Source organism: Mytilus edulis, chromosome 3 (genome assembly GCF_963676685.1).
Source record: "Mytilus edulis chromosome 3, xbMytEdul2.2, whole genome shotgun sequence".
NCBI lineage: Eukaryota > Metazoa > Mollusca > Bivalvia > Mytilida > Mytilidae > Mytilus > Mytilus edulis.
This window is the reverse complement of record NC_092346.1, coordinates 71,393,959-71,421,251: the sequence shown is the minus strand read 5'-3', so window position 1 is coordinate 71,421,251 and position 27,293 is coordinate 71,393,959. Positions and strand designations below refer to the sequence as shown.

The 27,293-nt window shown below is 31.6% G+C and overlaps 1 protein-coding gene across 2 annotated transcripts in view; it reads left to right on the top strand.

The window, feature by feature from the left end:
• The window catches only part of LOC139517325 (uncharacterized), a 45,307-nt gene extending 25,618 nt beyond the window's left edge, over positions 1-19,689 (top strand). For both annotated transcript variants that reach the window (XM_071308257.1, XM_071308256.1), the window contains exons 3-5: positions 14,354-14,394; positions 14,751-14,900; positions 18,877-19,689. In XM_071308257.1, coding sequence (XP_071164358.1) covers positions 14,354-14,394; positions 14,751-14,900; positions 18,877-18,936 — 251 coding nt within the window. In that variant the 3' untranslated portion in view covers positions 18,937-19,689. The remainder of the gene's footprint in view (positions 1-14,353; positions 14,395-14,750; positions 14,901-18,876) is intronic.
• Positions 19,690-27,293: the final 7,604 nt, after the last annotated feature.

The window sequence follows — 27,293 nt, the reverse complement described above, 5'->3', positions numbered from 1 at the left end:
TTTCATTACCGTTATTCTTACCACGTTCCAATGGAAAAATAGATTGTAGTTATAAACATTGTAACACACTTTGACTTAAATCTGACAATTATCATGATACATTGGCTTCATTACTTAATACAAAATCTGTATCTTTATTAGGTAAATATTATATAATGACTAATAAGCTAGTTACGGAATAAAAATTCTTGACAAAGCTTATATAATACTAATACTAACTACGTGTGGGGTGTTTTCAAATCCCTTGTTCAAGTCTTAAATAATTAGCTGAATTTCTGTGAGGATCAATATATAAATAAAGACCTAAGATGAAATATGACTTACTTTTAAGCAACTTATCACGCGAGCCCATTTGGCGTGAATGAAAGCAACTATAGGTCACATGTTTTAACACCCACCTCCCTCCCCGGGCCACATCTTGTATGTCTCTGTTACAAGGCAAGTGCGCCTAGTTTAGTTGTTGTGGTTTGTTGATGTTTGTTATATCTGCTTTTCGTTTATTGAGGGGTGTAAAGGCGGTGGTATCTGCACGGAGGAACGCAAAATAAAATCGCCATTTCACGATGAAAATTAAAAATTTCTTGCACGTTGACCTTTTAACCGATTTCACGAAAAACGGTGAATAACGGACCTTTTTGCACGGCTGCACGTGAAATAAAAAAAAACACTATGCACGAAAATAACCCTTTACCACTCTCTTTATTGATTGGGGTTTCTCGTTAGAATTGTTTCACATTTTGTCATGTCGTGACATTTTATAGATAACTATACAGTTTGGTTTTGCTCATTGTTGAAGTTCATGTGGTGATTTATAGTTATATACATCTAACTTTAACTGGTGATCAGATGTCTTTTTGGAAGTCCTACAACATCTGTTTATTTGTATTTAATTTAATTCTTGTGAACTTCGTCAACTTTATAAAACCTTTTGAATAGTAGGAGTGTGTATTTGTCTTTTCCAATGATGCACAATTGCACAAACCAGTCGAATACTTAAGAAGCTCTGAACTATATGTGCATTTTAAAAGACAATAGCATCTTTTGGGGCCACTTTCCATGACAACTTCGCTTTCATCCCTAATACATTAGCGTACTGCTTTTTTCTTAACGTAGTCTATAAAACGTTTTTTTGTTTTTAAAATGAAAAATTTTAAAGTTATGATGATGTTACAAATCATGGTTTAAAATCAGGGTAATATTTGTTGAACAAACAAAAGTCCAATGTAAAATATATTAATGCACTTGGGATTTCTTGTAACCTTTATCTGATTAGTTTTCGATAGTCCCATACTAATTTACATGTTTACAGAGTCGGGATGGCGTAGAACTCATGAGAGGCTTAGCCTATCGTCGTCCGTTTGTAGCTTATGTCACTTCCTTATGGTATTTTCTCTTTGTTATTTTGTAAAAAATTATTTTTTAAAGTTAATTAAGAAGGTCATTCAATTTATTTTATGTTGGTTGGTTCTCGGGTTTTGAACAAATACACAATATATTTTCTAGTTTAGAATTCCCTCGTGTTGGTTTCCTTTCATTATATATTTCAATTCGTTAAGTTTAGAAAATCGGTAAACTGCTGTCGCCTTTCATTAAAGTGTTTAAGTAAAACTATATTATTTGACAGTTTAAATTTTTATTTTTTGTCGGAAATTGAATTATCTATATGAAACATCGAGATTATGTGACTTATTGCCAAAGCTGGTAAAGAAGTCAAATTCACTAATTTTCAGCACTATTTATAGTCATTAAATAAATGATAATGAACCAACATGACTCCTCTTATCGTTTTCCGATCAAAAGTAAGCAAATCAAATTTATATGAAGAAGTCGTTGTTTTCAAAGTATTAGCTGTTTTTGCTGTCATGTTGTCTAATACCAAATTGGATTGATGCCATAGAATGCCAGTATATCTTACTATCACTTTATTAATAGGCTTAAGGTTAGAAAGATTTTGATTTATTACGTTTCATAGGATTTCATTAGATAACACATCCTTAAATCAGAATGTAAGAAAAGGTTTTTTCTATATTTTTATATAACCCCATTAAAAGATTTGTTTTGAGAGAAAATTACGTAATCATCATATTTGTCTCTCTTGTCTATGTAGAACTAACTCATTATAAATCCCAAACTTTAAATTTTGTACGCCAGAAGCGTGTTTTGTCTACAAAAAACTCATCAGTGACTCTCGAATAAAAAAAGTTTTCAAAGCCAAATTGAAAACGAAATTAAAGGATTGAAGACCCAGAATTCAGAAAGAAGATGATATAAGTTATTTTGGTGTAATCAAGGGTGTACAGAATTTTACACCGGTGTTGAAAATTTATAAAACCTGAGCGCGAATGATATATGCTTTTTCAACACCCCAGATTTTACCAAAATAACGAATGAATTTCTTATGAACCGTTCTTTTACTCATTGTTATGCCACGATATAAAATTGAAAATTGTTACGGGGAAATCCCACTTCACATTTTTTAATATCGATGTTGGTGCACAATATTGGCAAATATTACGGTATTTTTTAATTTATATTTTTATTTGGTGAGTTTTGGAATAACGTTAATTTGTGGAGAATTTTGCCGAGAAAAGATTTGCTTTGTAAATCAGGCAAACAAAAAATTCTTTCTCATATACATTTTTCCAAAATTCCATATTGTTTTTGAAATTGTTGCAATATTTGATTTTGATTTTTTATTTTTGATCTTATTTTTTTCTGGGGGAGAGGGGGCAGGGGGGACTTTGTGTATCCCCTGTTGAAATTGGATGGGTGTTATTTATTTATAACAGTATTTATCCATTTGTTTGATGTGTTTGAGCATTTGAGATTGCTATTTGCTTATGGAAAGAAAAAGTTAAATCACAAAATACTGAACTCCGAGTTAAATTCAAATGAACTTTCCGTTCAGAATTTTCTTCGCAGTTCGGTATTTGTTGTTTTATTTTATTTTTTTCAAAATAAGACAACACGTCTAATTATGAACCAAAGACCAAACAACAACAATGTGAGCAACAACAGGCTATATTATGGTGTTTTTTGTTGGGGTAATTTTGTTTACTTTTTGTGATTCCTCTGTCTGTTAAATAATATGTTGCGTTTGTCTTGTGATTTCTACTTAATTTTGTCTAGTGCTCTTTGTCTTTTTAATGCCCTTTTTCAAATATGTTGTAAAGATGTGTTTACGATTTTTCTTCATTCTGTATGAACATTCCGAGTCATTAACGTTTGTTTATCTAAAACATTCAGTCATGTCAAGTTTAGAATCTAAATTTTAGAAAAGAAAATTAAACATAGATCGGCAATTTGCCGGCATATTCAATTCAAAATAGATGTTTATAGATTTAGATATAAATACTTTAATCATTTGTATCAGACATATTTGACTCTCTTGCTTTGTGTTGGACTCGCAGAATGTATGGATTGCAAGTGTATACCAAATGATTGGAAGACCCCCTAGTATCGATATGGTAACACGGATAACGGTATTGGTGGAAGCTTTAAAACCCTCTGAAAAAATTACATTTTTTTTCTGAAACTACTTGGCAGATTTTAATTTGGAAGGCTTACTTTTTCAGAAGTTGTCTTCGGTTGAGGACTAAAACTAAATTATTTCAAAAGATGAGCAGTTCAGTCTCCCTGTTTTGGGGTGCGATGTAAGGTTGGTTTTATTTTTTTGAATATTTGATACTTTCAATTATTTAATTTTTAGTTTCGAGTACAGTTGACTAGAAATTAGTTGTCAAAAGTAAATAAATTTGAATTTGGTAACTGTTGAATTTTGTCATAACGTGTAATTAACACGTTTGTATTTGTTTCTTTTATCTAGACACAAAATTTATTCGTTGGAAGATTGAGAATAATCTTTTGAATCCTTTTAATAAAGCCAAAATCAGAAAAAATAAAACACGACAAAAATGTGAGGTTTGTACCTTAAGACTCCTGTTTGAATCACCTGAAATATTTCAGAGATTTTGGATGTCTGTGCACATGAATCGCTTAATACATCAAGATCTATTGTTATATTATTCTAAATAACAGATGGTATGTCGGGTGATTATTGTTGTTTAAGAAATCAGAAAGAGACAACAGTAGTTTACCGATGTTCATTTCTAGAAAATAAACGGAAAAAACAATTCATTGCAATAGAAGGTACATCAGTAGATTGTGTCATGTGTTGTGTAATTAAATTGATTGCTAGGTTAATGGTATTGGATGAGTAATGTAAAAACCTAAGTTTAATTAATACCAAAGAAATGATTACTTTAATTAAATTTATATTTCTTTAAATAATTGTCAAATCGTGTAAAGATGCCCTGCTCACCCCCTTTTCAGTTTGTTTTCTAGCAATCAATTTGCTTGCCTTGAAATGTCTTATTCCAGAGTCGTTTTTTCTTTGAAATATGGTATGAAGACGTTTCTTGCCAATTAGAAATGATTTATTACTAGAGTGTTTGTAGTTAAAATTACATTTTCACCGAATAAGATATTGGAAAATACTTATTTCATCGTAATCTAACCATAAAAGGGATATATGAGCATACGTCAACAAGATAAAATTTCAAAAAAAAAGTAATCTAAAGGTATTCAAACTGTTAATCTTACCCAAGGAAAAACTCCCTATTTCAGTGAATTCAACACTAAAAAAAACTCCAAAACCGGAAAAGTTAGATAATAAAGGATACCTAATGTCATGCGGATTCTTTTCAATTGAGAGGCACTAACACAGGTAGTTGCGGGTTTTAAATCACTTGGGAAAGGAACAGCAACGTGTAGTGGCCTGTTGAAATCACTTGAGAGGTATTGTAATTTTGTTGAATCTCGCAATCTTTTTATTTGAACGTCCGAGATGATGTATAATTGGCCATTCCATTTTGTAAAGTATATAACAACAGAAGTTATAAAGTTCAAAGTGCAGTATCGGCGTGTATCCCATAACTTCCGAGTTGTCCCATATGAAATACTTAATCTAATAGTGTGCAACAACTCCAAAGTACAAAATCTCGTAATGATATTTAGGAATATAGCAATAAACTAATAAGATTCCCAAACTTTACAGAAAAAATTACTTTAATTGAATTTCGTGCCCGTCTGATCTATCAAATTTGTTTTAATTTGATTGAAGTAAAATAAAGATAACCAGAAACAAAAGATAACAATATACATATCCGATAATCTCATTGAGTAATGGTTATGTGGGCATAACGGACAAATAATCTAATTATAGTCTTACTTCACACAACATGTGACATAGTATTTGCTGTAAAAGGAAATGAGATAATACATCAACTTTTCAAATAACTATTTTGTTTTAAACGGGTTAATTCGTGCAGACGTTAAACACAAAATAAAATATGCTTATGTCTGTTCAAATCCGAACCCTCGTCAGAGATTTCTTGTGTCGTATCTTAATGATTGGAAATGTAGGTTATTTTGAAGACATTGTTTTCAAAAGCAGTTGCAACTAATTCTATAAAACAGCTATTTAAACAAGATTTTGGTGTTTTATACATCATTGGAAAACAAATATTTACTGGAGAAGTCCTTTTACTTTGCAGCATACGGTTTCATAAATAGATCTATTCAATTTATGAAGTTCTAAATCTTTATTTTAAGAAGTAAGGCATTTTTAGTTATCTTAAGCTTTATAAATGAAAGAAGATGTGAGATATATTTGCTGACTGACAACACCAAATTCTTTAAAAATAACAACGTCATGTGATATATGATGGTCTTAAGGATGTTTGCTCCTCTACTTTTTGAATTTTTGCCAGATTTTCGGAATCCTCTGGTTTTATCCATGTTATAACATTAAAAAAAATTGCCCACTATTAAAAAAAAAATTGCCCACTATTAAAAAAAAAATTGCCCACTAACCCCTACTTTTCTTTTCATATTTTTATTACAGTTTATTTAAAAAGCCATATTTCAAAATCTTATGAAATCCTTGTTATTTTTTCATAGTTTTTTAAACAAAAAAGGTGCCAATGTTAAGTGAAAGAAAAACCTAGAGAGAATTAATTCCCGCCAAATTTTCAACGGCTTATATCTCGAAAACAAGCACACGGACCCTCCATTTTTTCTGCTTTTTTAGTTTCTTTATTTATATACTTTCAATTTATAACATTCTTTTAAAAAGCTTGTTATTTTTAAACAGAGTAGCGAACATCCTTAAATGATATGGAAACAATTGTTTGTTGAAAATTGTTTATTCAAGTTCGTACATATGAGTTTGTTTTACTCAATATGTACTGTTCTATGTACTGTTTTCTGGACTATTGTCCGCCTTTCTTTTACATGGTTTTTTTTGTCCCGTTGGTACATTTTGTTTTTGTAATACATCAATACTTATATAAAGTTTAGACATTTGCATAATTATAGGGCATGTTATGAATTTTAAAATTTTAAAGTTTTGCTTAAAATGTACAAATATGTCCAGAAAGGTATAAAGACATTGCAATTGAAAACAAACTAGGCCTGTAGGTGTATCAATTGGTAGTCCTTTTGAATGTATCACTCCGCTCAGCTCTTAACATTGTATACTACGACTTTAAGATGTCAAATACGTTGATCCGGCCTTAATCATTTGACCCGGACCTATCATAGACGTTATACTGAATAAACCTATGTTGATAGTTTAACCCGGTTTTGCTCGTGAAACAACGACAGAACACGTGTATATCATGCAAAAAACGCAAAAATACTAGTAACTCGATAACTTAATTATATGGTCTTGATATTTATGATTTTAAATATCAGCTATTCGATACAATAGGCAACTTCTTTGTACTAATTTGATGCGCCCTCTCAGTGGCTCAATCGACAAAAAGCTTAATACTGTGACTTGCAGCTGCTATCTTACGATATCAATATGCTCATGCAAACATCCTGATATTCGGTACTTATTCAGCTGAATGCTCTTGCATTATGGTGGATACCATATTGTTTCATTTTTAAATACTTATCAATAATACTATTCTATTAGATTGAATCGATAGAACTGTTTCCTTTTCGTGCAATTTATATGTTGGTGCGGTCTTCCCCAAGGCATACTTATGAAACTCAAGATTGAGTCATCTTATAATAATAATGTGAAACTTGATTTTAGACTTGAATATCAAATATACACGAAGTATATGTCAAAATCCAAGTCTTTTATGATATGCTTTTTTTAAAGCACAAACAATCGGACAAACATTTTCTTTGAGTCATCATTATTTTCAACAAGCTAGCTATTGAATATTCGGGAAATCCCTGTACCAAGCCAGGAGTATGACAATTGTTTTCTATTAGTTCCGTTAGTTGATGAAGTCGAGCGCCTGATTTCGTCAGGTTTTATGTACTTCCCATTTCTTGAATATACCTTTGAGTTAGGTAGTTATGTAAATACTTTTTTCTCAAAAACTTGATGTAGCTGTCTCTTCTCGACATGTATATACTTACTGAACTGGGGAAGTATTAAAAAAGTTATGTTAACAAAATCCATTTCCATTTTGAGGAAGGCAGTTTATTTGATAAAATGATGATTGTTCTGTTTATATTCCAGTTTAATTGTCACCAATTATAGAAAACTATCTCATTTTTTCTTCATTGAAGATTTCATTTACTTGCACAACTATATTAAAAAAAGAAATGAGAATGTTACATGCTATTGCATCATTTATCCTGGTTCAATTTTCACAAGTATATAAAAGCAAACATTTAATACAAATAGAATGTCAGAATTGTATTTATCATTTGAGACAGGGAAGATATGTACACAGGATAATTGCATTTGGTTTAAACTGGTGAAGACATAATTAGATATGTTTACCCTGTTCTACAATTTGGAAATAATTTGATATTTTACTTATTTCTGATTAAACGAATTGATGACTGGAAGTAATATTATCACGACGATTGAAAGAGAACTGGTGTATTTGTCAACCTTGATCACGATACTTCTAGTAATGTATATTATAGCGAAATAGATCTGACAAGTGTGAAAACGTAGTCTTTGTCATGACAGAGAAGAAATATTTCTATTTGGTTTTGATCATGCAATGATTTATACATTTCATTTTATGTTTTTTACTTAACTCATTTCATCTCTTTTCTAATTTTTATTCTCTCACAAATTTAATCAAGTATACTGGTTATTATTTTGGTATTATTTCTTAAAATCTCAGAGCATGGGAAAATTGGAATTAAATGGATACCTTTACAGCTATCTGCGTATAGTCAAATAGTCCAATTGTGTACCGTTTTTAAGCATTGGCACACTCTTTGAATTTGGTGCTCTTTTTTATACCATAATTCTAAGCTTAAATATTGTATAAGTTTTAATCATTTACGGGTCTGTATTTTAGTTGAAAAGGCTTCAAAATTTTCCAATATGCAAATGAGCCGGAGCGAAGGACTTTAACAGTACCTTAATTTCGGATAAAACTGGGGAGGGGGGGGGGGGGAGTTTACTTCATTGACTTCTGCAATACTAATACTATATATTTAATATAACACGAGGGAAATTCAGCTCAAACCGATCCTTGGTGCTGTTTTGCAATTGTGTGAGAATTTTTACTCGACGTTGAAAGTTTCCCTTCCAGAGAACACCTGAGATAACCCCAAGTTTTTGGTGTACTATTATTTGTCTGTTTGTCTTTGGTTTTTTTTAGGAATGGCATTGTAAGTTTATTTTCGATCTCAATTTGAATGTCTTTCGAGTATCTTTCGCACCTCTTTTTCACATAGAGATGGTGAACAGCAGTAAATGTGTAAATACTGATATCTGTAGTATCTAAATATATTTACCTTTACACTATTCTGCCTAAAAATAAATTACTGAACCAGGAATAGTATGTTTAAGCGATGGCAGGGCTAATGTATTTGGAAACGGAAAAAAAACACCAAAAATAACTACAATGAACATCCATGAATATAATCAGATGTGGCAGTTTACTTATATGCTGCTTCTAAATTGAAAGGGTCAGGAAAAATTCTGCACACAATTAACACTTACGGACAACTAAACATCAGTCCCACTCAGAATGCTAATTGATTCTGTGATATTTGCTCTACAGTAGTTCAGCACTTTGTTGACTGTATTCAAACAACTCTAAGAACGTTCATTAGTTATTGATTTGAATGTCCTAACTTGACTCATTAGCCGAGCATGCTTTATAAGAATGATCCCAATCAATCATAAGAGATGAGATGAAATCAAGAGGACAATAAGCCAGGATGAACTCAGGTAATATGGGAAGATAAACAGGTCCTTCTCCACTAGTAATATTCGTCTTGTTGCTGATGCAAGTAAACAACCGATACAAAATCACTTTTGATAATGCAACAATAAAAAGGAAAAGGACGGGATTGTTGTTACGAGTGTATCATATTAGTGATCATGTATGATAAAAATATTCTAGAATGGTCAGCTAATTCATGATGGCGTCCTTAAAACTTTAACTATGCCATTTAGAACCTTAAATGCAAACGGTTGCTGGTAAGCACCAATCTTTTATCAAGGTAATCACGAGAGGAAACCCTTAGAAATATCGCAAACCTTGGGAAATATTTATACTCCATACGTAGGCGGTCAATCAATGGTTGTATACTCGGAAATGAAAAGTTCACAAGTGGAAAATTGAAATCATCTCTTTTCTGGTATATGAGATCCTCATTGTTAATTTATAGATGTAAGTCAAGATAAGAGACAGGCTTAATTACATATGTGGTTTTTTATATCAAGTTCGATGGAATAGATGCTGGCAACATAGTCCCCAAACTTACTATTTATCGAAAGGACGTCTATATACAGAAAAAATAAGCTAGAGGATAATGTCAGCGTCTTTTTATATATCTTGGGAAGTTCCTGTATAAAGACTGTACCATAACAATAAATGAACAAGTATGTAAGCAGAGGGCACAGCTGATAGCCAAACTGGTTGGAGAGTAATTACGCAGGAAATCAATGTTCGCCATTGTATTTTTTCAAGAAATATGTGCTTTATTTCAAAAGTCAAAGAAAGAATTCGATAGGCGAATCTCCAATCATAAATTCTGAATAACAAAAAATCTTTTCCATCCAATTTTTAAACGAGTAAAGTGCAAACGCAATAATTGGTACACGATAAGAACTACACCTCTCTACAAAGTATAATGTATTACAAGCGTTCAGTATATTTGTATTTATTTAGGCAAACAGTTACTTCATCCGACCTATTATGATATTGTGCATATGCTTCTGGTAGATTGGATGTGTTGGTGTTTTTATCTAGTCTGAATATTGTTACTGGTATTTCTTGTGAACTTCAAATATCTTCGTGTAGTAAAGAGATATGCAATTTTGTTTGCGAGTGGTGTGTCATTATTGATCTTTGCTGTTATCCTTTTTTGAAATGGTGTTAACTTTTACAGAAAAGTAAACCTTGAATGGAGTGGTTGTATTTACTCTGCCTTGTAACTAATGATTAATCATCCCATTTCACAGTGTTAATGTTCTTCTTTCATTCTTTTGCGGGATGATATAATGAATAATTACAAAGATAATACGAACATAAATCAAACATGAGTAAAATGAAAGAAAAACACTGTCAATAGGAATTATACATGTTCAACCAAAATAGAATTCTCCGAACACCGAATTCTCACAACATTTTGTTTGGAGAAATGAACAGTCATTTTCTTTCAGTACAGTAGAAAGTATTAAAACAACAAAATCGACCCCTTTATATGTAAGTCAACAACAAAAGTCGTCATCAAAAGGATGAAAATGGGACAATATTTAAAATTACTAGAAACAATTTTTTGTTACACTTCCATGTACTTCGCCAGAATACATAAATTATCATCAATCTATCTCGTAAACTTTGTTTATTTTCCTATAGAACTACAACTTCCCATTAAAACAGAAAAAGGAGTCGCTTTAAATGGAATCTGTTCATGTTTTAATTACTCTTGTAAGTATCTGTCAAAGCAAATATTGAATACAAGTTTATATGTTTTGGTTAAATCATGGATAATTGCATGAAATTCAATTTCAAAAGCATTAAATTAATTAGTTTAATTCAAATGTTTGAAGTCGAATGAACTTTTCGCACATTGTTTGCAAGAGGTCAAAAATCGGGAAATCAATGCAAGATTTAGAAAAAAGTAGAAATTCAAGAATTACAAAATAACAAAACATGTTACATAATACCGTTTTCCTTCAAGTTCTAACTGTCATCAATCTAGATGGAATATTCTAAAATATGTTGTTGATAGCTGATCTCCAAAGATCCTTGTTAAGTCAACATCAGTTTAGAGTTAGGACATTTTACATCATGGCATATAGTTAAGATATTACTTCATTGTTGAAGATGGTATATTGTCCTATTGATGTATTCTTTTTTTTTTAGTGGAAATTCTGATGGCCGTTTATGTAGCGCGCAATTTTTTTATATCATGACAATCTTAAGTTGCAAGTCAATATTCAATGCATTGCTGTTAAAACCATCTTTAAATCATTGATATACGGCTAGTTTCTTTAAGAAATGGATATTTTCTTTCTATTTTTGCACTCTTGCAAACAAAAACATATGATACAAAAGTTCTGGAGTGTTTTTCACGTATACATTTTGTTACATCGACAACTATCGCTATCTCGACGTCCGCTTTTCTGTTGCACTTGTATATGGAGAATGTAAGATGTATTCTACACAAATGTTCATGTTATAGGATGAATCAGGTATATACGATTAAAAAGAGGGACAGTCAATAAAAATCTACATACAGATTTCAAGCAAATTGCCTTAGTAGCAATAGTATACATTATTTAATTGTATGGTCTAACATTAAAGACTTTTCAATTTAACGGCGATACCAAGGATTTGTATAGTTAACAAATCCTTGGCGATACTGAAGATCTGAATTGTGATTTTCTATTTCTTAATGAGTTTCGGTTCGTATTGACATCAACGTTGTACATTATGCAGGATAGAATTTCATTGACTCTAGCTTATTGTTTATTTATTTCCTTATGTTGCATGTGATATTTTTAGTTGTATGTAAATTTTCGAACATTATAAAATCCTCTGTTTGTTTATATCTAAAACTATTATAAGATGTTATAATATAAATCTATAATATAGATGATATATGACGTCAAGAAAGTTGATCACAAACCAAAAATAAAGTCGGAAACTAATAAAAGATCAGAATAGAGAAAATGTGATTATAAAATATGTTCCCATTAATTAGTTAGTTAATTAAAATGTTTTCCTTTGAAGATGTTCAAAATGTTATTCAAAGGTCGGGTTAAGAATTTTATAATCGTATTTTCTGAAGATTAAAGGTTGTAAACAGATATTCTACTTTGTCACGATCTAATATTGGTTGAACAATTATTTCTGTAAGGTTTGAATCTTAATTACCTTATTCAATTCCAGTGAACAATTTCCTTGTTCATAGACATATTCAATTATTATTTTGTTTTAGAAAGTATTCTGCAATAGTAAAATGAAATTAATGGGCAAACGGTAGTGTGTCAGAGGCCAGTAATAAAAACTTATTGTATTTAAGAAACCCTAAACGGATTGAGCAATACAAAAATAGGCAACAGTAGTATACACTGGTGTTCAAATGACTCAATTTTTGAAAAATGACATCTGTAACAAACATTACCTTTTAGCTACCTCTTTACAAACAAAACCAAATACAATGAAAGTTCCAACTATGTACTGGCTTCCAAAGCTGAACAAAACACCGTACAAATATAGATGTACTCTATCTTCAAGTCATTGTTCCACTATTTAACTGTCTATTCTACTCATTAATATACTTGGTACAATTAAAACCCTGATTACAAATTGTTCAAATAAGGCCTTTGAAAATTAGTGGAATTAATTATTTTTGAAGTGTGAAAAATTAGTTGGAAATACTTGATTTACTGCATGCTTATGTTGTTGATTTGGAATCTGTTCAAAATTTGATTTTTTTCTAGCTGTATACCACTTTGACTCATTATCCCATTAATACCATTAATCATTAAACAATCTTATGATGTTTATATATCTCAACTTGTTCGATTCGCTCATATATATAACAACGTATTTGATTTTAACGAAAGAAATCTCTGTATTATTTTATCATCGGTACAAGGACGTCATTTGTGAATAAAATTCAAACATGAATACATCGTATATGTTCAGGTATTTCACATCCATTCTTTTCTGGTAATATTTTTTACAAAGCACAAAAATGTCGGCATTCACCTCAAAACTTACCAAACCGTTAAACAAACTTACTCAAAAAAGGATATAGTTACGATTCTGTTTTCAGGTCATTACGCATAGCATATGTTGTTATTAATATTGATTCACTCATGGCGTCTCTGCATCGGAAATAAACACATTTATTCTGAAACCAGTTGTCGGCATTATACGGGTTATGTTCTTCACATATAGTTTATAAGTACGTGTCACGGTACTTGTCTATCCCAAATTCATGTATTTGGTTTTGATGTTATATTTGTTTTTCTCGTGGGATTTTGTCTGATGCTTGGTCCGTTTTTGTGTGTGTTACATTGTAGTGTTGTGTCGTTGTTCTCCTCTTATATTGAATGCGTTTCCCTCAGTTTTAGTTTGTTACCCCGATTTTGCTTTTTGTCCATGGATTTTTGAGTTTGAACAGCGGTATACTACTGTTGCCTTTATTTATGATTGTATGAAACTAAACCCTTAACGGGAGGGATTAATTGTGCTTGATTTGCATATGATAAAGACATAATCATTCAGTCAGATTAACTGAGGTCTGAAGTTTACATTTCAGTAACTGTTAGTAGTCATTTGTTAATTTATGTATCATTGTCATTTTACTTAGTTTCTTTGGTTACGAATTATTACATCGGACTCGGACGTTTTTTTTTTTTTAACTTTTTACTGTGTGTATTGCTGTGTGATTACTTATTTTACATTAGCTATAGGTATAGGGGAGGGTTGAGATTTCACAAAACATATTTAACTCCGCCGCATATTTTGCGCCTGTTCATAGTCAGGAGCCTCTGGCCTTTGTTAGTCTTGTATGTTGTTGTTTTGTAAGTTTATTAGATTCACTTTATTTATGTGTTTTGTAGTTAGAATAACGTCAGTTTTCACTAAAATGGTTCACATTTATTTAGGGGTCAACTGAATCCCGCCTCCGGGTGCTGGATTTTCTCGCGCTGTTTTGAAGACCCGTTAGTAGGCTTCGTCTGTTTTCGGCTCTTTGGTCGGGTTTTTGCATCTTTGACACATTCCCCTTTTCCGCTTTCAATTTTATGTTATTGCATGTTTCATGTGAAAAAGCATCTTAAAAAAACGAGATACGCTAACTCATAATATTCCATTTGTTTTCATTGTAGTGCCAATAGAAGATGAACCATTTGGTGGAGTGTTATGGAAGGTAAATGTTTGCTTTAAATCGAAATTGGTTAATTTAACTCCTCAAATTGTAACATGGTAAAAACAAAAGCGAAAAAGAAAAAAAGAAAAAGACATTTTGCATTAACCATTTGATTTACCAAACGACATACGATATTTCTGTACAAAAGATGCGATTTTTTTGTAAATAAAACACCTCAGGTTAAACTTCGCATGAAAATATTACCATATAAACGCCGTATTAAACTACCACATCACTTACACAAAATTAAAATAGGTTTATTTGGATTGAACTATTATATAATCACATGCCTTTCATTTCATAATACATATGTACACAATTCAGTTTAACTCTGACATTTTGTATTTGTCCTTCAGAATAACAGTAAATATCTGATGAGTGTTTGTGTACCTATTGGCGTTGGTATTGCTGGAGCAGCATGTATTATTGGAATGGCATATGCTGCAAGACGTTGTTACAAAAACGAGAGAAAAATACAGGAAATTAGAGCTGCTCTTCAACAACAGGCATGTATATTACAAGCTGTTTATTACTTCGTTAAATACTACATTACAACAATCAAATTTCTTCAAGGCATGTGATGAGGAATTTTCTCGCTTTGTTGAAACCCAATTGGTGGCCTTCTGTTGTTTTGCTTTTTTTTTTGGCTCTTAGACGCATTCACCATTTCCATTATCAATTTTATTGTTATACTAACATTATATGCGTCACCAACAATGGGTCGCTGGGATGTACATATTGCTACCGTTCAACAATGTTACCCTAAGAGATAGTCTTTTGACTATATACACAGATTTGTAAAAAGAAGAACATCAGATTTGGACTACAAATTTAGACATTTAAAAAAACTATTAATTTGTAAACATGTTATATTTATCTAATATTAATGCGCAAAAAATAAAGTTCCATGCCATACTATTTAAGACAATCTGAGTACATTTGATAGCATAACATTTTATTTATCCTTTTTGGTAATGGTAATACTTTATTGACTTAATAATATGTTAAGAGATAATCTGTTTATTTGCTGAGAAATAAATGCCCATCAAAGTGACAGTTGTGATTGACATTAACAAGCTAAAGTAATCTGCTGGACAATCTAATAGCTAAATACCAAGTTAATGATTTTAGGTTTTGAAGAAACAAAAGAAACATATCCTAAATCAATACTTTTGTCAAAATATAGTTTGTATATGAGTTAATACCGTGATATATATATGTATTTATTGAAAATGAGAAATATAAGGATTAAAGACATTTTATGTAAACGCTAAGTTCTGTTATTAAGGAAAATTATTTAGATAAAGACGGCTTCTTTGTTATATTTGGTTTTTATTTAGTGTTTTGCTAGATTTTTCTCCAATGTTTAAACTCTAACAATAATGAAATGTCCTCCTGCAGTCAAATATCAATTAATCAAGTTATTGTACAAAGCAAGCAGTGTTCATATTTATTACACATTAGTAGTATTTTTTTGTATTAAATAAAGGCAACAGAAGTATACTGCTGTTCAACCTCATAAATCCATGGACAAAAAAACAAAATCGGGGTAACAAACTAAAACTGAGGGAAACGCATTAAATGTAAGAGAACAACGACACAACACTACAATGTAACACACACAGAAACGGACCAAGCATCAGACAAAATCTCACGAGAAAAACAAATATAACATCAAAACCAAATACATGAATTTGGGATAGACAAGTACCGTGACACGTCTTATCGCAATGTGAATTTACACTCAAAATTAAGAGAAAATAAACGACGCAACGTTAAAATGTAACACATACAGAAACGAACTATAATTTATAACAATGGCCATATTCCTGACTTGGTACAGGACATTTTTAAAGAACAAAATGGCGGGTTGAACCTGGTTTTGTGGCAAATTAACCACTGGATGCAACTATCGATCCTTCTTTTCTTTTTCAATTGTTGTTACTTTTGGCCAACTGCTTCTGACAAAGAACGAGTTATTTTTCTCATTTTCTGACTTGTTAAGGTTTTCCAAATCATATGCACTCGCTCAGATCTTTGGTATTTGTTAACGCAGTGATTTCAAATCGTTTGCCTTAACTATATCCTTGAATAGAACGTTTGGTAGTTTTTAAGCTTTTGGAAGAAAATTGTGTTCGCAGAATTTAAAGCCTAATGAGAAGAGTTTCGATTTTAAAATAGCTTTGATACCAACAAATATTTTAGGAAATGTAGTAAGATATGGCATGAGTGCCATCGAGACAACTCTCCATTCAAGTCACAGTTTGTAAAATAAACTCATCATAGATACCAGAATTAAAAGTTAACCATTATAGGTCGAGTCCGGGGCCTTGGCCCAGACCGATCAGCATGCTATAAAGGGCCCTAAAATTAACTAGAGTAAAACCATTTAAACAGAAAAACTAACGGTCTAATCTATAAGAATAAACTCATCATAGACTAAATTTTGTATATACGCCAGACACGCGTTTCGTCTGCAAAAGACTCATCAGTGACGCTCGAATCCAAAAAAGTTAAAAAGGCCAATTAAAGTACGAAAAGTTTTACCAAATCCAGCTAAGGTAATCTATGCCTGAGGTAGAAAAGCCTTAGTATTTCAAAAATTCTATACTTTTGTAAACAGTTAATTTATAAATATAACCATATCAATGATAATTCATGTCAGCACAAACGTGCTAACTACTGGGCTGGTGATACCCTGGAGGAAATAAATCTCCACCAGCAGTGGCATCGACCCAGAAACGAGAAACACTTATGAACCACATCAACAAACCACAACCACTCAACCACAAGTTCCGGACACGAGCAAACACATGCAGAGTATTTAAACGTTTTAACAGGCGCCAACCTCCACCATAACCTGAAATAATAGTGTAACATCACAACAATGAAAGACACACTAAAATATCTGTTCATTGACAGACAGTGAAACTTCGTGAACGATTATTATAAGTGTATCGATATAGATGTAGACGTTATACGTAGCAAAAATAATGCATTTGGGAAAATATGTGACAGAAAAGGAAAAACATATTGTGAAAATTCGTGAACTTTGGATTAAACACTCAAAAGGTACACACAAACCAGTTACGAAAATAATTATTGTGCTACAAGAGGATATCGTGCCGAAAATTTCTTCAAAATGTGAAAACAAAACCATATATTGAAATAAATTAACTTTTGTATTGGTATGCTAGTGACAAAAATAGTAACATTATTACAGTTACTAATTTTTTTCTATTTCTGAATAGAATGAAATAGTTAGATCTTTGAACGGAATACTGTGAAAATAGTTGCAGCAATTAAACTGAGCAAATAGTACTTGATTTCTTGATGTTTACTCGGCCCTTCATGGCTAAATTTCTTGGTCAAGCATTTGACTTTATCAAACAAAAATATTCTTGTAAACTCATAAATCAAAATCAATCTGTGAAAACTTTAAGTGCATCATTAATCCTTTACCTATGTTTTAAATATTCAGTGCTTACAATTTTTTCCCACGTAAAAGGGATATACTCGCCAACTTCCAACTGAAAACAACCGAAAGAAAATGAACGACGAAATGTCAGACATACCCGATAAAGGAATTAAAATATATACCGTGTCCGGTATTTCCTAAAGCCTAAAGTTGTTTTAAGTTTAAACAATGTTGTTAAATGTTTGATTCGTGTAAACGTATCGACCTGCTTGCACTTGAAAGTAAAATATAAGAGAGATGTCTTTGTAGTAAGGCAATCAATATCCTTTCTCAAAAGCTAATGAGCATAGACAATTAAGATATGGACTATTTAGATTAAGATATATTCTGTATCTAGGAAAATAATTGCTGATAGACACCATTTAATGTACTAACTGCAATTGAATTGTCATTTGAATATTGAACACGAGTTTATTAGACAATTTGAAATTAAAGTTTGAGTATATTTGACCAAATGAACACTGTTTGTGTCATATAACCCAACGGAAACAAATCTCTACCAATAAAAAAATTACTAAATGTCGTCTTCACTTATTTTTAGTTGAGAGTTTGTACTCGGAGCTGAGGGTCACATTATGATTTAGAGATTAAAAATAGAAGTAAAAGCGCGGACCCTTTTCGTTTTTGTGTGTGCATTAAGTGTGTTTATTGTGTGAGCATGCCCTTAAATTACATTCTAACAACTTCGCTTTGAATCGAAAAAATGTACCCATAAAATGGAGAAGGGTATCATTCAGAGTTGTAGGAATATATCAGACTAGCTATATATATGAAATAAATGTATAAGAGCACAACCATTAAGTATGTATTTAAACGGAACAGACTGACAAAAAACGCAGAGACGGATTTAGGGGGGCAAGAATGCCCCTTTTACGGGAAAAAATTGGTTGGTTATTTTAGGAATTGCTGAAGTATGACTTGAGCGGGCTCTTTCTTGTGCAGTTAGTGAGCTTCCACTCATGAGAGTTTCTAAATTAATGCTAAATCTGTTTTTACCATTCCAGATATCTGCGAACAGAAGTGATGAGACAGTATTGCTAGATTCATCGGACGATGAAACCTGAACAATGTACAGCACCTTACCCTTGGAATTCATTTTGTTTTAATGATTGGCGGAGATTATGTACAGTCATTGTTACAGAAATGTGTACAGTTAAATCAAATGCAAACACTTTGTGTGCTTTGTAAATCGTGTACATTCAAAAGTTTTGTCAATTAAGAATTAGAATTATATAGTTTTATACTATAAAATATTTCATAAAAAATATTCCCAGTACAAAGTTATTGGAATGATAGAACTATTGCTTACTGTGTTTAATACACAAATAGAATAAGATATATAATTTAAAAAGCGTAGATCTCCCTCCAATTAATACACACGCTTTTTACATGGTCTTCGGCATTTCAGACAAAGCGTTGTGCGTGATTTAGTCGTTGGATATTTTTTTTAATTTGGTTGGGAGTAAGATTGTTATACTTGCTAACTACTTTACACTACTAGAAGTTGAACAACAAGTATTCATACCATTGAACAATGAAACCAAACAAAATCTTACTTGTTTCTAGATTTGCAAGGATTAGTAAAGTTTAAATTGAAGTCTGAAAGTACAAAGACCAATTTATTTATTTTTTGCATTCTTTTAAATAGATTGAGTAGGGGATGATTTCTGCAGGCGATCTTATTACAATTAGAACACTCGGTTATGCTGGTTGACCTTTTTAAGCCTGTTGATTTTGAAAATGATGCATATTTGTTATGAGTGAAATTATGTTTTAACTGAAAATCATGTTTTGTACATAAACACGTATTTATTGTTGGTTTCTTTTTTATATGTAAATACCACTGACATTTCCGTTGGTACTTATATAAAATTTCACATACTAGGTAATAACTTCTTCCTTTGATATAATGGTTACATTGTGAAAAAAGTGAGCATGTCGATCATAAACTGCATTTGTATATTGTTCACTAGGTGTTCAAGGAATGTCAATTTAAGCATAAAACTGTTAACTTTTTCAATATATTTCTACTTGCGGTGAAATTCATGACATCGGTATTGACTATCCTCGTCAACTTGGGAAATATAAAAGTTAAATGAATGTTTATAACGAAATTGAACATGGAATAGTTAAAAGCAAAATTTCACGAAAATCCGAGACATCGCCCTCTTGTGGTATTTTAACTGAAGTAAATTAATGTTGAAACATCGTGTTTTCAATTTTGATTTATTTTTATATTTGTCAAAATTGTGTGTGTGTCCGAAATCTTTGCAGTCAAACTTTTTATTATTTTAAACAGTTTCGTGAGTTTTAAGCTTTGGTGTTCATCCTCTAAATTCTTAACTTACATGTATCAGATTGATTAGTGGGTGTTTAAGCCAATATGGTCTACTGTGCACAAATTCTTTGCAACATTCTTCATGATAATTTTTTTTTGTGTGGGATTGAAAGCCATTTGATGATGATGAAACTACAATGTAAGTGTTGAAGTTTGTCAAATGAACTACAAATACATTATTGAATTAAGTCACCATTAATTTTCATTATAACACAATACATTTTTCAACTTATATCTAAAGAAGATAATATTTATAAAAACAAATTGAGATGTGGTATCCATATATTAGTAGTTAGCTATAAAATCCCCCACATGATAAAATGTGAAACAATTCAGACATGAGCAATGGCGCAAAAACAGCAAACGAACCCAAAATATACATGTAATATACAATTACAAAAAAAACGACAACCAATGAATTACAACCTTAAAACTTAGGACAGGCACATGCATATATAATGTAGCTGGGTTAAATGGAGTGAAATGTGGGTGTGGACTACAACAATTAGTTGAAAAATGCTTGATTCGTCAGATCGATACAAATTAATATAAACAACTTACAAAAACACTGAAGACATGAAGTACCGACATGAGAGTTCTCGCAGTTACCAGGTGATTTGATTTATTTCAACACAAAAGAAGAAACTGGCATCTACGTTAAATATCGCTAAATAGAAGTGTTAAGACAGCACTGCTAGATTCGTCGGACGATGACACCTGAAGGGAAAACGGTACTATTTATTCTGCCATAGGCGACAATGTTAACATTTTCTAAATTTACCACTTTTTAAGACAAAAACCTGGATAAAACAGTTATATGTTGTGTTAGTACTTTATTACTCTGTTTTAAAAATTAAAGCCAAATAGTATCATGACCAACTTCCAACGGAGCTTGTTTCTTTTCGAATAATTCTCTAGTAAATATTTTATTAGGTTTTAAAATTTATATTGCAAATATACACACTGTAGTTATTCATAGATAAATAAAAAATATATTGTACCCTTACATCCAATCACAGCGCTCCTAATTTGACTTCCTTCACCTGCCTTGGGTACACAAAAGGCCAACCTAATGCTGGGAAAATTAAATACTACCGTTTTCCCTGAACAATGTAGAGTCTCTTACCCTAGGAATTCATTTTGTTTTAATGATTGGCGGAGATTATGTACAGTCATTGTTACAGAAATGTGTACAGTTAAATCAATTGCAAACACTTTGTGTGCTTTGTAAATCGTGTACATTCAAAAGTTCTGTCAATAAAGAATAAGAATTATATAATTTATTACCATAAAACGTCTCATAATAACAACCAGTAAAAAATTATTGGAATGATAGAACTATTGCTTACTTTGTTGTATACACGAAAAAGATATATAATTCAAATAGCATAGATCTACCTCCCAATTAATACACTTGCTATTAACATGGTCGTTAGTATTTCAGACAAGGTGGTGTGCGTGGTTTAGTCATAGACGTTGAATGTTTTAGCTCGAGTAAGATCGATATACTACCTTACTACTATACACTATGAAAATTTGAAAAAACAAACCTGAGATAAATGCATGCTACCACAAAAATTCTTCCTTATTTCCAGATAGTGCAAAGGTTAACTATTGTTTTAGTTAATGGTTGAATTACAGTCTGAACACACGTAGAACAATTTTATTTTCTCGTATTCTTTTAAATAGTTGGAGTAGTGGTTGGGTACTGTAGGCGATCTTAGTACAACTAAAACTCTCTGTTGTGCTGTTTGGCTTTTTAATCCTGTTGATTTTAAATATGATGCATATTTGTTATGAGTGAAATTATGTTTTAAAATCTACTTTGTACATAAAAACGTATTTATTGTTGGTTTCTTTTTTTTTTTTTATGTAAATGCCGATGCAAATTTTCTTTTTATTTATATAAAATTTCACATTGGTAATAACATCTTCCTTTAACATATTGTTCACATTGCGAAAACTGTTAGAAAAGTGAGCATGATATTCCTAAACTTCATTTGTATATTGTTCACTAGGTGTTCAAGGAATCTCAATTTCAGCATAAAATTGTTAACTTTTTCAAAATATTTCTACTTGTGGTGAAATTCATGACATCGGTATTGACTATCCCAAATAACTCGTCCACTTGGGAAATATAAAAGTTTAATGAATATTTATGATAAAATTGATCATGCTATAGTTGCAAGCAAAATTCCACGAAAATCCGAGAAATCGCCCACTTGTGGTCTTTTAACTGAAGAAAATTAATATTGAAACATTTTGGTTTATTTTTATATTTGTCAAATTTGTGTGTGTGTCCGAAATCTTTATAGTGAATTTTTTTTTTATTTTGAACAGTTTCATGTATTCTAAACTTTTGGTATTTCATCCACTAAATTCTTCATATACATGAGGACAGATTGCACATGATTAGTGGGTGATTAAGCCAAACTGTTCTATTGTGCACAAAATTTGTAACATTCTTATCAATAAAAAAAATGATGTGGGATTGAAAGCCTTTTGATGATCTTGAAACTAAGCTTTCAGTGTGTCAAATGAACCGCATAATTAATATTTGTCCATATAGGGGATTATGTTTATAAAAAGCATATATATATACATACTTCAACAATTTTGTATGCATTTTTTATTCATAGAAATTAACAAATACATCATTGAATGAAGACATCATTAATTTTTGTTATAATATAATACGTTTTTCTCCCTAATATCTAGACAAGATAATATTTATAAAAATTTGGAGCTGTTATATCCATATACTAGTACTAGTAGTTAGCTATAAAATGCCTCATATGAAAAATTGTGAAACAATTTAGACTTTAGCAATGGCATAAAAACAACAAACGAGAATCAAATATAATATACCAGTATCAAACGGCATACAATGAAGTACAGGCTCCTAATTTGGGACATGCACATACATAATGTAGCTGGGTTAAATTGAGTAACATGTGTGTGTGGACTACAAAAATTAGTTGAAAAGATGCTTCATTCGTCAGATCGATACAAATCAATATAAACAACTAACATAAACACTAAAGACCTGAAGTACCGACATGAGAGTTTTTGAAGTTACTAAAAGCTAATTCCAAGCCAATAACAACTTTAAAAAAAAATGTATTCTATACAAAATACTAATTAGTACACATCGAATTGGTGTAGTGTAATTTTCTTGGGAAAGCATGACTATGTGCAATGTAAAAAAAATACAAGTATCGACAGGATGAATAACTATATTAAGCGATGATAACTGCACATCCATACACATTTAGCTATGTATTATATATATATTGAATGTTAGTACCGATAAAAACAATATTCAAAGATCTAATTCCAATATTAAAAAAACAGATTACCTTTAAAAATAAGTGTACTTTAAAATTACTGAGCTAACACAGATCTTATCTAAATTTATGAATCTTAATGCAACATCACCGTAAAAAAATGAAGGAAAAAAAATGTTATAAATTCAATGTGTCCGAAGCGCTTTTCGGAATTTACCTTCATCCGGAACGCTCAAAGCCAAATATTTGAAAGTCAAGGATGTAAAAACCCGAAACAGTTTCAGAACGATATAATCAAAAATGAGCTAAAATTGCCCAAGGGAGTTGAAACCGTAGTTTCTTAGATGTTTTAAAATTTTTAAACTGGCCATTTGAAAACGTATAATGATTAAACATGTCAATACCGAAGTACTGACTCCTGAGCTAAATTTAGTCACGAGGACTGGTAGTCCACCAGCTGAGGTAATGACCTAGTGCTGTAAAATGTGAAAACAACACGCTATAATGCGTCCGAACCGTACGGTGATCTATATCTGTTAATTTCTGTGTCATTATTGGTCTATTGTGGAGCGTTGTATCATTGGCAATCATACCACATCTTCTTATTTATATACAACACAATCGACTTAGAAAATAAAACAATGAAATTGAGAATGGAAATGAGTAATGTGTCGAAAGCAAAGAGCAGAAACAGCCCAAGGCCACCAATGGGTCTTCATCACAGCGAGAAAATTCCGCACCCAGAGGTGATGTCTGCTGGCACTTAAACAAAATGTGTACTAGTTCAATGAAATGGACGTCACACCAAACTCCAAACACATAAATGAACAAAACACACACACACACACACACACAAGACTCACAAGGACAGATGCTTCCGACCTGGGACAGGCTCAAAAATGGAGCGGGGTCAAACATGTGCCGTGAGATTTCAACATTCCCCCTATACTTATATATAAGTAGTTGTAGAACAAACAAACACACAGCAACACTAACAGCAAAACTCAGCCCCAAGAAGCCTGAATCTAATTTCAGAATAGGTAACAAAACAAACTAAGTAAAACTACCAAATGACAATGATACATAAATCAACAAGGAATTAATAGCAGTAACTGACATGCCAGCTCCAGACCTAAATTAAACAGATTGAAAGGTTATGTCTACATCATATGAAAATCAAGCACAATACCTTCCGTTGGGAGGGGGTAGTATCATACCATGATTACCATCATAGAATTAATCAGAATAACAGATCATCTCAACAGCTGATTTTCGAATAAAAGTGTTTATAATTTCGATGCAAAGACACTCCGAGCGACTCAATATTAATACCAAAATGTGCCATCTTTACATGTAATAATTTAACAACAGTATCATAAATATCCATTCTGAATAAGTCTGTTAAAAGTTTTTGTAAGCTTTTGAGATGATTGTCCACATATTTTGTGCTTGTATAGAATATTACCATAAAAGATTGGACGTGTACTACCTAATCGTATGAGATGTGTGCATGTTGGTTCATATTTACGAATGATGTCCTTGTACCGATGATAAAAGTAAGTAAATGTTTTGAATAGTTCGTGATATCGAAAACAGTGGTGTAATAATTTTTCAGTAATACAGAGAGATTTTTTCATTAAAATCAAATACGTTGTTACATACACTTGTAGTGAATCGAACAAGTTGAGATATACAAACACCAATAGATGATGACAAGGGAACGTCACCATCTAAAAATGAATAAATAATAATAGGAAATGAAAAATCACCTCTTTTGTCATACAGTTTGATATTTAGCTTCCTGTGAAATATATATAGATGTCAAGATCCAGGAAAGGGTAGTGTTCGTATTTAGTATTAGCTTTATTTAAAGTAAGTTCAACAGGATAAATCCCTTTAGAGTACATACTGAGGTCGTCATTATTGAGAGCTAATATGTCATCCAAATATCAAAAAAAAATTATCAGATGTTGTCGCGATTGGTTTTTGCTGATTTTAGTCATAAATTGTAAAACACATAAACAAGTCTGCAATAAGTGGTGCATAATTAGTTCCCATTGGAATTCAGATAACTTGACGATATACAGAATCTCCAAAATGAACAAAAATGCTATCTAGTAATAATTCACATGCAAACAAACAAATCTGACAAAGACGCCATCATTTTTTTTTTGTATTTGGTAGTACATACAGTATAGTAAAACATGATAACATATACAGAGTCCCGATAAGTACGTATTATTTCAAATATAAATGCAAGTTTTCGATATCACAAACTAGTAAAAACATTTACTGAATTTAATTATCTGTACAAGGACAGTTCAGGTATTTCACATCCAATCTTTTATGGTCATATTTCAAGCACAAAAATGTGGGAATTCACCTCAAAAGCTAACAAAACCTTCAAACAGACTTATCAGGAAGGGTTATAGCTACGATACTGGTGTCAGGTCATTAAAGGTGGCATATTTTGGCTTTAATATTGATTCCTTTATAGGGTCTTTACATCGGAAATAAAACACATGTATTCTAAAAACAATTGTTGGAATGATATAGGAAATATTCTTCTCATATATTTCATGATGTAATGATACTAAAATCCCTAACGGGAGGGATTGTGCTTAATATTCATATGATGGAGACGTAATAACATTAACGGTACCAATTTTCTTGCACCAGATGCGCATTTCGACAAATAATGTCTCTTCAGTGATGCTCGTGTCCAAAATATGTAAAATCCAAAGCTTATATAAAAGATGTAGAGCTATAATCCAAAAGTTCCAAAAAAGTAAAGCCAAATCTTTCAATCAGTCTAATTGATTTCAGGAGCTGGCATGTGAGTTACTGCTAGTAGTCCTTTGATATCTTATGTATTATTGTCCTTTTGCTTAGTTTCTTTTGTTCCCTTTACTCAGATCGGACTCGGACTACCTTTGAACTGAGGTTTACTGTGCGTATGAATGTGTGTTTGTTGTTTTCTACATTGACTAGAGGTATAGCGGGGGGGGGGGGGGGTTGAGATCTCACAAAACATGTTTAACCCCGCCGCATTTTTGCCCTGTCCCAAGTCAGGAGCCTTTGGTCTTTGTTAGTCTTGTATGATTTATTTTTTATTTTAGTTCATTTATATAATTTGGAGTGTAGTATGACGTCCATTATTACTGAACTAATACACATGTTTAAGGGGCCAGTTGAAGCACGCCGCTGGGTGCGGGATTTTCTCACTGTGTTGAAGATGACATTTAATTTTTTGTATTTTTAAGTCCGAGTAGCAGCTGTTCGGGTTGATAAATGTTTGCTCTATATGTAGATGCGGGTGAAGTTGGAATGTTGCTACTAAGCTGACGGGACCATAATAATAATTTTTAAATTGAAATCGTCTTTTTTCATTGATTCTGGTACGATGGTGACCACTGTAGTCAATTTTTGTAGTAAATGTCTTAAATATGAGACTGGTAAGCTGTGTCGGTGGTTTCTTTAATTTCTAGTTTAAAAGGATATTATATTTTTCTACCCTGTATACCACATTGCCTCACATTCTCATTAAGAAAAAATTCACACACCTAATTAAATGGGCATTCAAAAAATCAGAATGTGAATATATATGTTCAAACTCTTTTAGGTCATTTTTTAGTAGCAATAAACAAAAAAACTATGTTAATTGGACATGCTTTGATACTATATATGCCCTTGAATTTTTACTAGATAACATTTTTGTTCGCTTTGGGAATTCCGTATATCGTCAGATTATCGGAATTCCAATGGGGACTAACTGTGCACCACTTATTGCGGACCT